The sequence below is a fragment of the Excalfactoria chinensis genome, chromosome 16 (assembly GCF_039878825.1).
Source record: "Excalfactoria chinensis isolate bCotChi1 chromosome 16, bCotChi1.hap2, whole genome shotgun sequence".
In the NCBI taxonomy this organism is placed as follows: Eukaryota; Metazoa; Chordata; class Aves; order Galliformes; family Phasianidae; genus Excalfactoria; species Excalfactoria chinensis.
The window spans coordinates 7,657,428-7,674,146 of record NC_092840.1 but is presented as its reverse complement, the minus strand read 5'-3'; the positions used below and the strand labels follow the sequence as shown (position 1 = coordinate 7,674,146).

The 16,719-nt window shown below is 55.5% G+C and overlaps 1 protein-coding gene across 21 annotated transcripts in view; it reads left to right on the top strand.

The window, feature by feature from the left end:
- NCOR2 (nuclear receptor corepressor 2) overlaps nucleotides 1-16,719 on the top strand; it is a 157,674-nt gene that overhangs the window by 97,641 nt on the left and 43,314 nt on the right. For 9 of the 21 annotated variants that reach the window (XM_072351412.1, XM_072351402.1, XM_072351409.1 and 6 more), the window contains exons 11-17: nucleotides 97-193; nucleotides 1,061-1,239; nucleotides 2,483-2,537; nucleotides 3,983-4,081; nucleotides 11,969-12,093; nucleotides 13,037-13,209; nucleotides 15,330-15,392. In XM_072351412.1, coding sequence (XP_072207513.1) covers nucleotides 97-193; nucleotides 1,061-1,239; nucleotides 2,483-2,537; nucleotides 3,983-4,081; nucleotides 11,969-12,093; nucleotides 13,037-13,209; nucleotides 15,330-15,392 — 791 coding nt within the window. The remainder of the gene's footprint in view (nucleotides 1-96; nucleotides 194-1,060; nucleotides 1,240-2,482; nucleotides 2,538-3,982; nucleotides 4,082-11,968; nucleotides 12,094-13,036; nucleotides 13,210-15,329; nucleotides 15,393-16,719) is intronic. The other 12 variants (XM_072351410.1, XM_072351411.1, XM_072351404.1 and 9 more) reach the window with 3 other exon arrangements.

Sequence of the window (16,719 nt, the reverse complement as noted above, 5' to 3'; positions counted from 1 at the left end):
GCTGGTGCAGGTAAGGAGCAAGGGACAGTGAGAGCTGTGCTTTGTGTCATGGAGTGCGGAGCATCAGTTCCTGAGTGTCCCATTGCCCTTTCCCAGCAGGGTAGGACAGAGGGGCAGCGGAGGGCTCTCCATGTCGGCTGCACGCAGTGAGCACGAGGTGTCGGAGATCATCGATGGGCTCTCAGAGCAAGAGGTGAGACCAGGTTCTCCTTCCTCCTCCTCATCACCCCTCGTTGCGCTCCAAGGAAGCCAAGAGAGAGAGAAGTGAAGAGGGCTGATGCCCTGGCTGGTGTGTGGAGAGGTTTTTCTGTTTCATTTTGTTTTGAATGGGCTGTGCAGCCTGACACTGGGGAATCCTATGGAATGAATGGTTTGTACGTGAGCCAGTTGGCCCACATCTTCTGGGAGTGCTCCATTCATCTTGAAACATCCCCATGACCTTGGCTTCAGTTGGATCTGGTTTCACAAGGGTTCCACTCTCTTGGCACGGAGGCGAGCTGCAGTGAATGGCTTCACTTGGGAGGGGAGAGCCTCCGTCACCCAGCCGTGGCCGAGAACATCAGCTTTTAGCCAGGGCTTTCTGCATTCATCACAGTCAGTGCGTTGGCCCTATGATGAGATAACACCCCCCAGGTGTCCAGAGCAGCCAGGTGCTACATGGGCGGTGTCCTTGTCCCCCTTCCAGAAAGCTTTCAGCACTGATGCTGGCAGTTAGAGGGGACCGGGCCTCCACATGGCCCTGGGTTAGGGGGCTGCTCCCTGTGCCTCTGCTGCTTTGACTCCTCTCCCGTTGCGGACAGGAGCTATTTTCCTTAAGTCAGGCATTTCCAATCGGTATCTTAAAGCCTTTTGTTTCAAAATGTAAGATTAATTGCTTCCTGGCTGATGGCAATAGCCTCTTTCAGCATTTCGTGTACAATTACCCTAGCAATAAAGCTGCCTAGTGCTTGCTTTTCAATTCTCCTGTTCCTCCACCTGTCCTTTCCTCTCGAACATCTGTCCCCGTGGGTCCCCTCGGGCCCGTGCTGCTGACCAACTGTTCTCTCTGCTTTCCCTGCAGAACCTGGAGAAGCAGATGCGCCAGCTTGCTGTCATCCCACCCATGCTCTACGATGCTGACCAGCAGCGCATTAAATTCATCAACATGAACGGCCTCATGGATGACCCCATGAAGGTCTACAAGGACCGGCAGGTGATGAACATGTGGAGCGAGCAGGAGAAGGAGACCTTCCGGGAAAAGTGAGTGCAACCCACAGACATTTCTCAGTAGAGCCCCTGGGAGCTGTGAGGTATGAGCAGTGCAATGCAGCCTGCTGAGCTGAGGTGCTGTGTGATGGTTTCAGAGTCACAAGGTCTCAGTGATGGTGTGTAGTTCAGGTGCTCACCTGCACGGCTCCCAGGGGAGCCCTCTGTGTGAACAAGGGCAGTGCTCACAGTGCCAGGGATCTCCCCTTCCCTCTCCTGCTTGCAGCAGCTCCTGCTTGCAGCTCAAGTAAGGAATTGTGGAGATGGACCAAAAAACGAGCAAATAAACAAACCAACTCCAAGCCTATTGTAGAGGAGAGCCCTTACTGCTAATTAGCCTTAAAGTGCACCACTCCAAACAGCCCAGGCTTGCACACAAATGACGCAAAGGCTAATTACTCGGTCTTTAATGGAGGGGCCATGCCTGGATAATGGGGCTGGGAGAACCCACACCCAGCTCGTGCATCCTGCTGTGCACGGTGGTTTCTCTGTCATTACTGTGGGTGATGAGGAGCTCAAGGCATAAATAGAGAAGAATTTCTCCCAGAACTAATTGAAGGAGATGGGCATTCAGGAGCTGTAAGCAAGGCCAAAGGATCGCAGCCCTGGTGCTCTCTCTGCTCAGAGGTGGCTCAGAGTCGTTGATAATATGGTCTTGAAAACCCCCTGCTTTGATCCGCCCCTGATTCCTGCCATGTACAGCACAGCACATAAGATCTGTGATGTGATCCCACGGCCCAGCTGCTTTTTTTATGAAAAAAAGAAAAAAAGATTATTACAGTTTTTGTGCTTGGCATTACTGATGTCTCCTTTGTTATCCTCTTATTTATTCAGTCACATGTCTTGGGAGCTCTCCCTTGGGTGTCTGTGTTATATTTGGATAAGTTTTGCCCTTCAAAACACTTGATGGAAGAAAGGCTGCAGCCTTCCTTGGGGTAGAGATTGTACTCTGTTAAGTGCCTGAGCATCGTGCTCTTGTTGCTCCCAACTTCCCCTCATGCCCCCAACCTCACACCATCACCCATCACTGTTCTCTGCCATCCCACAGTGAACATGAGCCCATCAGAGCCCCAGCTCCGCTGTTAGGCTACATATCAGTTTCCCATCTTGCTGGGATGCTGAGCAGCACCAAGTATGTTCCCAAATCAACAGGTCCTTTGGGGAGCTGACCTCCCACCCAGCTGGCAGCTGAGTCAGGGCTGGTGCCTGCTCTCACCCTGTCCCTCTGCTCCCACAGGTTCATGCAGCACCCAAAGAACTTTGGCCTGATTGCCTCCTTTCTGGACAGGAAGGTAAGCATTCTGCGTGGCCCCAGCTTGCCTTGGGCTTTCTCCTTCATTTTATGTTCTGATCCTGTTCTGAGCAAGGCCATCTACCTTCTATGGGACAGGCCATAAGGGCATGTCCTGGGTGGACTGGTGGTCTCCACAGCAAGAAACAACCATAGCTTCTCTGGTCCTTGTAGTCGCCTCCTTTGCCCATCTCATGCCACATTTCATCCACACGGTGTCTGTTCAGGCAGGGAAACCCTTTGCTTTCAGCGGGTTGGACTCAGGTCCCTTCTGGCTTAATTTGCTCTGACCATGCAAGTCTCTGCCTGGGGAGATGGTTTGTAAGAGCTCAACTTTCCTGTCCAAAGCAGCACTGCGGCAGCAGCCTCGTGGTGCTGGGTGTGCTGTAAGGCACCAGGCTCGTTTCAGCCCTTTCTCACTTGTTAACACTGAAAGTGGTGGGACTTGGATGATGCTCACAATCCAGCCTGTGTTCCAAGCTGTAAAATGTCTTCTAATTTTATTTGTACTCGTTTGTAAATCAGGCTGTAATTATGATACAGAACACATCTATTATCCAGTTGGAGAGCGATGCAAAGTATGGCTCAATGTAATGAATTAATAGATTTTTAAATTGCATTAAAAAAAAAAATAGTGATCTTAGCCCTTGGAACAGATGACTGTAAGTTTTTGTGTTCGTGTGTGTGTGTATAATCAGGGCTAGATTAGAAAGGCATCCAATTAACACTTTAAAAGTTACAATCTGTTGCTGCAAATGGTTCTGCTCTGCGTAAGGGTGGGGAGAGTGCAGCCCTGTGCCCGAGCTCTGGGGGATGTGGGGGTCTGTGGGTTGGTCCTGTTCACACAACTGCTGATCCCTTCCGTGCGGACGTAGTTCAGGTGCCCACGCTGTGAGGGGAAGGACTTGTGGGCAGGAGCAGAGTCCCATCCAGCTATAGCAGCTCCCCAGTGTGCTCAGCCCAGGCCAGCGCTCAGCCAGAGCTGCCGGAGCCGCAGCTTGATGGGGCTCGGAGTGCACTCAGGCAGCGAGCTCAGCTCAGCGGCTGGAAGTAACGCCTGCTGACAGCCGTGTGGCAGGTTGTGCGGAGCATCGCCACAACAGAGGGTGACAGGCAGCTCTCCTTGTTCTGCTTTTAGTTGCCACAGTCATTTGGGGTCAGCCCTGCCCCCTGCCCCGGGCTGGCCCCGCGCTCTGCTCCAAGCACAGGGCGCTCCTTGTTCTGCATCCCTGTCTGCCTCGGCTCGCCTGTGGGAAAGGCCCGTTTTGTCCCTTGGAAGTGCAGGGCCATGTCCCTCGTCCCCTTCAGCCGGCGGGCAGAGCTCTGCTGTGACGCAGGGAAGCTGCTCTGGCTGCGGCCCTTCAGAAGCATTGGATGTGGTGATGGCAGGGGCTGAGTGCTGCTGCCAAAAGCCTTCCTTTCCCTGACCTGCCCGTGTCATTGCAGACGGTGGCAGACTGCGTCCTGTACTACTACCTGACCAAGAAGAATGAGAACTACAAGAACCTCGTGAGGAGGAATTACCGGCGGCGTGGGAAAAGCCAGGTAAGGGCAAAGGAGTGCATGGAAACTTTGTCCCTCGGGAGGCGCCATGATGCTGTTCTTAGTGCCAGCCTAGGGATGAGCATCCCCAGTGCTCCTTCCCCCTGCTAATGGAGATCATGGTTGTGTGGGCTGTGATTGTTTGCTCTGTGTGGCTTTTCAGAACGTGCTGTTTTCTGGCAGTTGTTTGTGCTCTGGCAGTTGATGTTTGTCTGTCCTCATGCCAAGGTCACAGTGGCTTGAAAAAGCAAACCCAAGATGCTGGAAAAATGGGCATGGAGCAAATGGTGGCCACACGTCAGGAGTTGCATGGGGCTGACTGGATGAACCTGTGCAGTCCCACGGCCTAGGTGTGAGACTCAATGCGATCACGGCACACCAGTTGGGTGAAGTGAGCCACTGTCCACCTAGAGAGGGGGTGGCACGGGGCATCTCTCTGGATAACGTGGGAATAGGAATAGAAAAACTGTCCTGTCCCACATCACCATGACATAAACCGCTTCTCATGCTGCATGGCCATAAAAAGCAGCACTTGGGTCTAGATCCTGATTGGGAGGCAGATAGGTAGCCTTGCTCCAGTTTGATTTCTGCAGCATTAAGACATCAGAATAGTTAGCACATGACGAATGTCATGGACGGGGCCCAATTTTCCCTTCTTTTTTTCAGAGACATTAGGGATGGATAAAACCCTATTAGATTATCCAGTCCCTCTCCCAGCAAACACAGGGTGGTTCCCTCCAGTACATTTTTATAGTGTTTACCAGGGTCTGTTTTGTTAGATCACAGCAACTAGAACATGAGGCCACATTTGTTTCTTGTTAGCAGTGGAGACGTTTAGCGCAGCTCCTTCTGCTTTCAGTGTTAAGCTGAGCAAGGAACAAGTGTGGAAGGAGGGAGGAGATCTGCTGGGGCTGTGTCCCGTGGCTGCTGACCTGCTGTGCTACACCAGCAGGTACTGTTCCTGCTTTGGTGTTTGAAACCATCCCAAGGTGTCCCTGGCTGCAGGGGTGATTGCCCTTTGTCATGAGTCTGATCCGACATGGGGAATGGGGACGTTGGGCTGATGGGGCCAGACAGGTCAGGATGGCTTGGAGCTTAAGTGTGATGGGACAGCATGGGGACAGGCGGCCAGCAGAAGGGACTCTGGAACCTCTGACTGTCTTCCTGTGCCTCCAGGAGCCATTGCGCCGTGTTCCCAGTGCCATGTGTGCTTTGTGGTCGCTCCTGCTGGTGAGGATATGTGGAAAACTAGGGAAAATTTCTTCTCTGAAAGAGCGATGTGGTATTGGTAGAGTCTGCTCAGGGAGGCGGTGGGGTCACCATCCCCTGAGGTGTTCATGAACTGTAGGGATGTGGCACTGAGGGACGTGCTCAGTGGGCATGGTGGTGCTGAGCTTGTCTTGGTGATCATAGAATCACAGAATGAATGGCCTGTGTTGATAAGGACCCCAATGATCATCCGGTTTCAAGCCCCTTGTTGTGTGCAGGGTTGCCAACCAGCAGCCCAGGCTGCCCAGAGCCACATCCAGCCTGGCCTTGAATGCCTGCAGGGATGGGGCATCCACAGCCTCCTTAGGCAACCTGTTCAGTGCGTCACCACCCTCTGAGTGATCTTAGAGGTCTTTTGCAACCTTAGTGATTCTGTGGTTCTGTGAGGGCTGAAGTGGTTAAATGCCAGAGGTGAGATGTAATTGATTTATTGCTGGGGAGGGGAGATGGCATTTCATCAGATGAGAGGAGCAGTGAGGTCAGATACAGTCGCATTTCCAGTGGCCCTGCACTGTTGCCTGGTGCCATTTCTCATGGAGAGGCTGGCAGTCTTATTTGCTTTTGGAGACTGTGGGGAGCTTGCGAGAAAAGGGGAGATAATTACCAGTAGAAATAAAGCTCCTCTAGTGTCACGATGATCATTGTGGCCTACTTATTAAAAACGTTAAAAAAAAAACACAAGAATCCCTTTCGTTCCCTGGCTGATGGTCCCCTGGCAAAGGATATTCCTCATAAAGCTGCTCCTTGCTGCTAAAAACCTCCTGCCAAGAGTGGGGACTTCACACGGCTCTGCTTCCAGTTTGTCACCAAACACACAGGCTGCCGGTGCAAGGCACGGCCCTGCAGGCACTGAATGGAAGGGGCACACATCCAAGGCATGGTTGTGCTCAGCATTCGGCTTCCTGAGATGCAAATGCTTCCAAAAATAATCCTCGTTTAACCCTGAAAGGAGGGAATCGGGGCTAAAAGGAATAACTTCCAAGTGTGTAATTCTGCGTTGGGGGAAAAAAACAAAAGCTTGAGTCTGTGGTACAACGCTCTGATCCAGTGTTCGGTGTGTGTTTGGAGGGGGTGGGTCTGGCTCAGTTTTCCAGGCAGGTTTGCAGTCTTACAACAGTGCTGAGGGCTGAGGCAGCTGGTGGAGACCCCAGGGGCTGCTGGGGAAGGACCTGGGAGACACTGAACCTGTGGGGCACCACGTCCCGGTCCTGAATGAGCGGGTTTGGAGGTGGCTGGAGCCCAGCTGTGTCCTCATGGGGATGTCACAGAATCACTGAGGTTGCAAAAGACCTCTAAGATCACCAGGTAAAGCTTCAGCCCCTCACCGTGCCCACCAACCACGTCCCTCAGTGCCACATCCCTGTGGTTCCTGAACTCCTCTGGGGATGGTGATCCCACCATGTCCCTGCGTAATCTGTGCCAATGCATTACTGCTCTTCCTGAAGAGAAATTCTTCCTATTATCCAACCTGAACCCCCTGGCACATGAGCTGCAGTCAGCCTGCTGCTGCCACAGGGGTGGTAGTAGAGGCTCTTCCTGTCCATGTTCCCTTTGCTCCCCAAACCCCATCCCTGGTGGTGCCCCATGAGGTGCATTGTGCACCCAGTGCAGCCCCATCACAGCTTTCCCTTAGCCCTGACACCCTCCAGACAGCTCAGTGGGCGAACACAGTGGAAACTTACATTCCTGAAATCCCAGCTGCAGTTTTGGGGGTGATTACATGAGAACTTTGCTGGCCATATTTGGGAAAACTGAAGGATGCGTTGCTGGGGAAAGATTGCTGCTCAGGTCCCCACAGCTGCCACACAAGGACAGCAGTGAGAATGTGGGGATGGCACCGGCCGGTAGGTAGGACGTGGCCGCTCTCCTTTGTGGTGGCACCAGCATGGAATGGCAACTGCTGATATTAGTTGTGTCTCAGTGGTAATTCAGGTTCAGGTGACCCCCCGGCTCACCCTGTGATTGGACCAGTGTTCCTGCAGCAGCAGGTTGATGCGGCCCTGGGGCGAGCGTCCCATGCTCGTGTGAGTAGTGATGGGGTCAGGGCCACTGCTTTGCAGGGGGATGGCATCCTCCTGGTGGGGCTCAGGTAGGAACAGATTTGAGATGAGCTGTTTTAATGCCAGTTTTTGCTGGGAGCCCTATCCCCTGTTTTAGGGAACCAAGGAGTTGGGGGGTCACTGTGCAGCCAGGAAGCAGAGCCTGGCAGCAGCACTGAGCATGGCTTGCAGACCAGAGAGAGAAGGAAACACATGGTCCCCGCCTGGGAGCGAGTGGAGCTCCTCTCCGCCACTTCCAAGTGCTGTGCATTCATCCCCTCGGGTCATTTTCCCTTTGCAAGCAGTCAAATCACTTCTCAAAAAACTCAGCAGTGACCCAGAAAAGAAACATTTCCACTTATGGAAAAGCCCTCAGTGATGTTAAGGAGGGATTGCGTGAGCAGGATCTTGTACAATTGCTTCTGCGCTTGGGTGAGATCACTGTGCCATAGGAGGGCCTCCACCAGACCCCACATTGCAGAGCCTGCTGGGTTTGGTTGTGCTAAGAGGCTCCCAGCCATAGAACCGTGGAATCATTAAGGTTGGAAAAGTTCCCTGAGGTCATCATGTCCAGCCATCAGCCCATCCATGGTGCCAAGGGCCTGCCAGCCGCAGTGCTGCATTGTCACCGTGCCCCAGTGCTGTCCTGTGGTTACCCAGTGGAGAAGCAGCGCGGTCCCAGCGCCGCCCTCTGCTCCCTGCTGAGCTCCCCACCACTCCCCTTATCAGATAGGAGCCAGTCCTCCCATTTTTTATGCAGCCATCAGCATCCAACCCAACGCTGGGCCGTGAGCGATCAAAGTGGTGCAGCCAGCAGACATTCCTCCTCCCCTCCTTGTTTTGGCAGCGGCTTGTTTGGATTTGTGGTTTCTCCCAGGAGCAGAGGGTGCCGCGCGTGGCCGTGGGAAGCCAGGCCCTGTGGCAGTGGGTGGCAGCAGGGGATGAGATGTTCCAGACTGTCACATCAGAGGCTTCGGACTCTGGGAGCCGCTGACGTGATACATGTATGTATCCATAAGCCCTCCTGCCTGTGCTCCGCATCCAGAGTGAAAGCCGGTGGAAGGATGTCCATGGTAAGCCAGCCCCAGGCATTCCAGGGCCTTCTGCCTTTGCCTTATCTCGAGCTGGTTTTAATTTGCAGCTCTCTGATCGCATGTGGTGATCTCGGTCCTGGTTCTCCTGGAGAATGTTGTAAATGCCACCAATCTGAAGTCACCCATGGGAGAAGGGAGTCAGCGGTGCCCCAAGCACAGGAGAGGCACAGCCAGGGGTCTGCAGTGGGGTGGGACGTGGCTGGGGAGAGCCCATGGTCACGGCTGGGAACACACTGAGTAAAAAGTGCAGAGCTCATGGCTGTGATGGCTGGAATGTGCTTGTGGGTGAGGGACTGGTGTGCCCAGCTCTGTGTTGGGCAGTGCGCGGTGGGGGCTCACTCCTTTCAGCTGGAGGAGCAGATGGGAGGTGGTGGTTTTTCATAGAGTCATTGAGGCTGGAAATGATCCTCAAGTCCATCCCCAGCCCACCCCCACCGTTACGCTGAGCACGTCCCTCAGTGCCACATCTCCATGGTCTGGAGCACCTTTGGGGATGGTGATCCCCACACCTGCCTGGGCACCCTGTGCCTGTTGTTGCCTTCATTAGGAGCCCAGGGCGTGGGTGATGGTGGTGATGGAGGTGATGTGATCCAGCTGCCGAATGGCATCCAATGGGCAGCAAATCCAGCGCTGGGGCAAGAGTTCCTCTGAAAGCTCTCCAATCCCAGCAGGATGGGGCTGGAGACCGGCTCAGGGTGGATGTCCCCAACGACCCCCATGGTGGAGAGTGGTGGGTGCCCTGGGCACAGGGCTGGGCCCAGTGGAGAGTTCTGTGCTGCACTGTGGGTTGAGGTGTCCGCATATGCTGCAGCCCGGTGTGTGTGTGTCACCATGGAGGGGACGGGGAAAGCAGGAGAGGAGAGGAAAGGAGAGGAAAGGAGAGGTGGTTCTCTGGAGCTTTGGGAGTTTGGAAAATAAATAGCCCTGCGCCGTAGGTTAAAGCTTGGCATCCTCGCGGATTAATCACGCCGGCTGCAGCCAGCGCTGAGAGCCCTGGTGACGAGAGCTGTGGTTTATAGATGATGATTCATCGACTCGACTTAGAGCGACCACGTTATTCCAGCAGATTGCAAAATCATAAGAGGAATGTTGTGGTTAGTTTACGGCTTAACTATGCAAATCGTCAGGAAGCCTTTGGAGCTGGAGAACGTAAGGCACAGCGAGCCCGGATGGCTGGGCGCTGAGCGGGGGCCCGCGGCCGGCGGTGGGGCTGGCAGGGAGCAGCCGTGAGTGTGAGCTGGGTGCTGGGGAGGTGAGTGCCAGGGGCCGGGGTGCGATGGGGCTGATGGCGGCACGGCGTCCCTGGCCGGATCCGCGTGGCTCCGTCACTGTGCTGTGGGGCTGGGGAGGGTGAAGGTGCGGAGCGGCGTCCCACGTCCTCCCACCGAGGGAGGAAGCAGAATGGGAGGAGCCGCACCTCTTCCTCGCTACTGCTTGTTCCCTGCCAGACCCAGGGTGCTGCACCCGGGGGTGGTGAGCAGTGCTGTGAGTTGGTCCGTTCTCAGCTCCGGTGTATGGGACCAACCTGGAAGTGGGTGTCCCCCAGACACGATGTGCCAGGCGGGCAGGGTGAGATGATGTGGGCGAGCCGTCCTCGTGTCACTGCGTGGGGCGGGTCGGTGGGGCTGCGTGGGGGCTCCCAGCAGGGCTGGCACTGCTCTGCTCCTCCCACTGCTGTGGGGTCGGAGGTGAGCAGATGTTTGGCATTATGGAGCAGCAGTGAAGGAGGCCACGCGGCTCTGCGGGTTCAGAGTGGGATTGGGCTCTTGCTTGCACGTACAGCATGCAATTTGTCCCGGGGCCTTTTTAAATAAACAGGATGTGTTGGCAGCAAAACCAAACAGCGCGATGCTGGGGAGGAAGAGCGGGCGGCAATGGGAGCACTTGGCCTGGGAGGGAGGGATGGAAGGGATGGAAGGGATGGCCCTACTCACTGCCACCAGCTCCTTCCTTGGCCTCGAGTCTGTCCCTTTGTCCCCCAAGTGCCTCTGCCTGGGGCCATGGGGCTGTGCTTGAAGGGGAGGTTCCACTGAGCAGTTTCGGTGCCGGGCTGCAGCTCATCCCATGGCCAACCCACCTGCCGGCCCGCCTCAAAGTGGGGCAGTGTGAATCAGAAGGCAGCATGGGCTGGTAATTGGGGAAGCATTTCCTGGCCCGTCACGCTTTGGGATGGCGTCCCATCCCTTGAATCATCCCGATCTGGTCCACAGCCAGGGCTAAGAATAGGCGCTGTACATCATGGGCAGCCTGAGGACGGCTGCTTTGGGGCGAGGGGCCGGCTCACAGCTGTCACCTCCCTGTGCCCAGTGTTGGCCCCAGTGGCTTTGGGGCTGAGCTTTGAGCATGCAGCACTGGGGCTGGCTAGCCACTGGTGTTTCTGTCCCCACACAGTCCTGGCGTTGGGCACCTTGCCCCAGCTGGAGCAGGGCAAGCACTAGAGGGCATCCTTGGATTAAGATGCTCTCTGCAGTGGGAGAAGTGCTGGTTGGTGTCCCACCAACTTGGCTTGAGACCTCCACAGGAACAAGCCTGGGGTCTGCTGGCCCTCCTCTCCAAACCAAAGCACACATGAAGAAAGAGTGGAAGCACTACAGAGCTAACCTGGGCACCCCTCCCCTCCTGCAGCATGCAGGAAAGGGCAGAATCGTGGAAGGCGATGGCAGGGACACACAGCCTGCTCCTCACGCCCCCACACAGCCCGGCCCCAGGCAGGTCCCTGCTGTCACCTGCAGCTCCTCTTGGGGCTGAACCCATGCGGGGTTCACTGCTGCCTGCAGTGTGACTCAGGGGTTCAGGGAGTTCAGGGCAGTGCATGCCGGGCTGTGCCCCTTACTCCTCTGCAGCCGGACTCCAACTCACAGCCAGGTTCCCACCGAGTGCCCGCTGCTTCTCTGCGGAGTTTAGGGCTGGCATACCAGGTCTGACACTGGTGCTGGACCACCTGCTGGGTTCAATCCTTTAATGTCCCAATCCCAGCCCAATCCTGGTGCTGTTGGCTGCATTAGCTGGGAGCAGGACGGCTGAATAAATCATTTCCGCCTCTAATTTTTCCTTTTCTCTGAAATTCCTCTCATTTGCTGGTCACCGGGGGGAAGGGAGGTCAGGGGAACCGGGCCTCCCCAGCATCCTCCTTCCTGCAGCTGTGGAAACAAAATCCAGGAACACCACAACCATCGCGTCCCTCCCTGGTGTCACCATGTGCTCAACCCCTGGGCTTTACCCAGTCCCCCCCCAAAGGGCACAGCAGGGCTGCTGCTCTGCCTTCCATGGGAGCTGGAGCATGGCACGGCCACGGCCGATCCCACAGCCCCTTAATGCCCCCGTAATGCTTTTAGCCCTGTTGCAGACGGGCACCCCACTGCACGTTTTCTTCCTGGCCGCTGCCCCTTGGAGTAGTTTGACTGTGGTTGTTTGGGTTGGCCCAGGTGCTGCCGTGTGTCTGGCCCTGCACTGAGAGTTTGTTTTGTTTTATGTGCCTTGTTTTGCAGCAGCAGCAGCAAATGCCCCGGAGCAGCCAAGAAGAGAAAGATGAAAAAGAGAAAGAAAAGGAGAAGGAGGGAGACAAGGAGGAAGACAAACAGGAAACAGAAAATGACAAAGAAGAACTGACAAAGTAAGCAAAGCCTTCCCAAGGTCCTCGCTGCCCGCAGAGAGGGCTGTGCAGGACCCCGGGGTGTGGGAGCTCCCGGTTCCTTTCCAGTAGTGCTGGGACGTGGGATGGAGTGTGGGATGGGATGCATTGGTGGGATGTGAGGTGGGACGCGGGGTGGGATGCAGGATGGGATGTGGTCCAGGGCTGCCTGACGCCGTATGGGACTGTGTGTGCTCACCTCCTCATCTGCAGGGAGGGAAGGAAGGGGAGCGCCTGCCCTCCTGTTCGTTCTCATCCCTGCTGCTCCCAAACATCTCTCTGATGTACTTTTTATTTTTAAACCTGCTCAACCCGCAAAGCCGCCCTGTTCCTCGGGCTTGTTTTGCTGTTGCGAGAGTCTCCCCGCGCCGCAGGAGCTGGCTGAGCGCAGCCGAGCGCGGCGCTTCACCTTTAGTGTTATTGATGTCAACGTGAGAGCTTCCAGAGTGAGGGATGGGAGCGGTTTTATGGCTGCGCCCGCCCCGCTGTCTGACACAGTCATAACTAACAGGGAGCGCCGGAGCTGCGGCGGGGAGAGGCTGGCACGCGGGCTGCTAGCACTCTGTAATGGGCTTAATGCTTGCTTTAAAGGAACATCTGGCTTCATTATATCCAGGCTGCTGAGACATTTACCAGCAGGTCCTTTTCAGGAAGATAAATGAGGAGGAGGCAGTGATGAATTTGAATGGCTTGGTATTAAACCTGTCTCTGTCAGGTCCCTGCGTGCACGCGGTGGTGGAGCTGCAGCCAGCTGCAGAACGACCCCCCCACCAACAACCCCAAATTAGGCAGGAAGAGGGTCTGCGTGAGCAAAAAATGCCGACCCGCCCCTCCAAAAGCACCCCGAGCACGTGCAGGGAGACAGTTGTTTGACCTAAAAATGATGCCAACCCAACGATGATTTCTTCCCTCCCTGGTTTTGCAGGGACAAGAACGACGACACGTCCGGGGAAGACAACGATGAGAAGGAAACCGTCACCTCCAAAGGCCGCAAAACCGCCAACAGCCAGGGCCGGCGCAAGGGCCGCATCACCCGCTCCATGGCCAACGAAGCCAACAGCGAGGAGGCCGCCACGCCGCAGCAGAGCGCAGAGCTGGGTGTGTAGCTGTGGGCACGGGGAGTGGGGAGCGCACGGTGCTGTGTTGGTGTGTGTTGGGAACCAGCCCCCTGGCTGTGGCCATGCCGTGCAGCCCGGCTTTGTGCTCGGAGCAGCAGCATTTCCCTGCTCGTTTTCCTGGTCTCCCATGGTTTTGCCCCCAGTGCTCTTCTGCCCCATCTGAGGGCCGCTTGGGGTAGGCAGGGATTTGCAGTAGCATCCACAGCTCCACTCGTGTTTGCAGCCCTGATAGTGGTTACCCATAGAAACTGACTTAGAGCAGCAAATAAATGAAGGAATTTGGCTGATTTTCCAATGTTTTGTACTCCGTCAAGTACAAAATTATGACCGCACCACCTAAGGCAAGTGAAAATAAAGCAGGGTGACTCCTCTCGGTTTCCTTTCCCCGCGGTTCCTTGCTCGCTCTGTTCCATGTGCTATAAATCACCCGGAGGTGTTTCGCTCCCTGTTCTCTGCTGACAACTGGCTGAAGCCTGATGGCGGGCGCTGCTCTCGTACCGCCGATATAAATAGTTCCCGGCACAGCGGAGCCCTGTGCTCCATCTCAAACTTGTTCAGCAATGCTGCAGAGAAGCAGCAGATAACGCCAGTAACTCAGATGGGGTTTTTCATCCTGATATCCTGGAGCCGCGTGAGCGGGGAGGAAAGGCTTCAGACCGTGTTAGGTTGGGAAAAGGATGTGGACAGATTCCAGCGGCAGATCTGAGCGATTGGTTACTCTTTTTGTCTGCAATCGTGCTTTAATTTAGGTTGGCGAAGGAACTTACTGCGTTTTAAATACTGATTGAACATTAAAAAACAACACAAAACCATACTGTGGTTTAACTGCAGCGTGCCGGAGCTCCCAGTAGGCATCTGTTACATAACTGTGCAACCTCAGTAAATATCGTTAATCAAAGCAAACGGGCCATCGCTCTGACGGCTCCTTGCCGTGCAGTAACAGTCATCTCAGAGCTGAGCCGTGTGACACATGGCTTCAGGTAAATGAGAGAGCACTGGGGAAACCCAGCTTCAAGGAAGTGAGAGCTGCAGCCCCTCCTGTGCCCGGGGAGGGGATAGCCGGGAGGTCTCCATTTGCCTGTGCCCTGGCGCTGGAGGAAGTGCCCTGCTTGGGTGGCACCTGCAGCTGTGCCCCATAGCCTTGGAAGGGGATCTCTCTGTCTCATTCATTGTCCTGTTGGGTCCAGCCCCTGGAAGGTGCTCCCCTCCTTGTCCGTATCCTCCAGCCTAACCTATCAGCCTGTTTTCCATTTTAAAAGGACACTGTCAAAACATCTCTCATCACTGTTGAAATAATGCTTCGCCTGTTGTTTAGAGTAATAACCCATTGGCAGCCCGAACCGGAAATCTGTTTCCTTACCGTGTTGTTTTTTTGCCTCTGACTCACAGCCCAGCTTGTTATTGTAGGGTTTGCTCTTAGTGCCAGGCTGCCAGTGGGACGGGTGCACAATGCTACACACAGGACCCCTGGGTCTCCACACTGGGTATGGTGTGATGACAGCCACCCCCTGCCCTCCCCATCGCCCTCTGCTACTGTGCATCCCTGGGTCAGTCCCCCCCAGATGTGGCTCTGTGATGTCCCAGAGCACAGTGACAGGGTTGCTGTCCCCAGCAGCCGCTGTCAGCAGGGCCGGCTCCCTTGGCAGATGCAGTTGGTGTGCCCGAGTCGCCAAGGTGACGCTGTTTCTCCGTCTCTGCTGAGGGTGATGATCCCACCCCACGTCTGCCACCTCCAAAGCATGCAGCCGGTGTCGGCTCAGCTTAGGTACCTGTTGTTGGCGGGCCAAAGAGCATGGCACCCGTTCAGCAGGAAATATGGTGCCTCCCTCGAGCCATCTGGCTGCGCTCCCAGCCCCAAAGAAACCAACACGGAGCTCTGCGTCACTGCGATGCATCCCAGGAGGGTGCTGCACGAGGGCCGTGGTGCAGCTCCTGTGAGTGGGCTGGGGGCACGATGTATGCGGGTGGGTTGGGGATGTCTGTGTGGTTTGGTTTAGAATGGGGTGTCCGTGGGGTGGATTTGGGATGCGGTGCCTGCGGGGCCGTTATGGGCTCGCTCAGCACATCCTGCTGACCACTCTCCTCTCCTTCCTCTCGCAGCCTCTCTGGAGATGAATGAAAGCTCTCGCTGGACTGAAGAGGAGATGGAAACGGCCAAGAAGGGTAAGAAGCCACTCTCTTTCTTCTTTGTGTGGTGTTAAGGGGTTGCGGGGAAGTGAGAGGGGTGTCAGGCGGTGCCATGTGGGCTTTGGGAGCTGTTTTGATCCCCTGGATGGCAGCATGGGAGCAAGGAGGACGTTCCACTGGACATTCCAGGTGTGCATGGTGCTGGGCACAGCTCCACACCGCTCTCTGAAGCTCCATCCTTGTGGGTGCTGAGCCCTGGCACAGGTGCTCAGTAATCCTGAGCTGATTCAGAGCCTTTGCTGAGGCCATCTCTAGAAGTGCTGAGCGTGGCACTGTCCTGCCTGCACTTCCCCTCGCAGTGCTGGTGCTCGCCGTCCTGTTTGCCCAAAGTCCCGTTCTATTGCTCTGCTGCTGAGTTGCCAGCTGTGCGTCCCGCCTGTTTCACTGCTGCTCCTGCCGGTCCAGGAGGGCTGTAAGTGCAAAATTGAAATGGAAATGAGTGCTGTTTGGGGACAGCCCTGTTTGAGAAGTGCACCTGCTGCAGGGATGCTGGTGGCACGTTCCAGAGTTCCCAGGTGCTGGTGGAGCTGTGCACTTGGATTCCTTTGCCTCTGAATGTCCCAAAGCACTTGGCTCGCTTGCCTTGAACCATTCCAGCCCTCTTTGCAGCCCAATGCCAATGCTGTGTGTTGTTGCGTGCTGCTCTCCATAGATGCAGACTTAATGGATAGATGTTAATCAGGCAGCGTGGCCCGGTGCCATGCACAGGGTGAGCAGGTGCCAGGAGGGGAGCGCTGCCGTGGGGACCTTTGTTTTGGAGATCGCATCTGGTTGCAAGTAAAGTGCCTCTCACTGTTTGATGCTGGATGTGCACTGAAGGACTCCTAAAAGCGGTGAAAGATGAAGTGTGTGAGCACGTTCCTGCTCCTGTAAGCTGGGCCTGGGGACCTGAATGGGGCAGGGGTTTGCTGTGTGCTGATGGCTGGTGGTGTTCCAGCACCCGCCCCATGCTGGGGAGCTGGCAGCAGAGCCAGCAGCCTCATGGGGAGAGAGCAGAGCTGCACGGTGCGCTTCCAAGTAGGAGAGGGCAGGAGTGTGTCTGTAGGGAGAGACAATAAAGGGGAGTACCGTGTTATTAAAGTTAACTAGGGGAACGAAAACCTAGCGAGAGGAAAGTTCTTGCTTAATGACACTTTTATTATGCAATAAACTTTGATTCACTCGTCTGTCAAAATGTGCTGAGATGGGTATAATTACGGGGTAGCGTGTTTTTCTGATGTTGCCTTGTTGCACAGGGGCTGTGATTACAGGTAAAAGCGGGAGGTTTTCGCTAACCAGGCTGCTCAGCACTGGTCCCCATTGC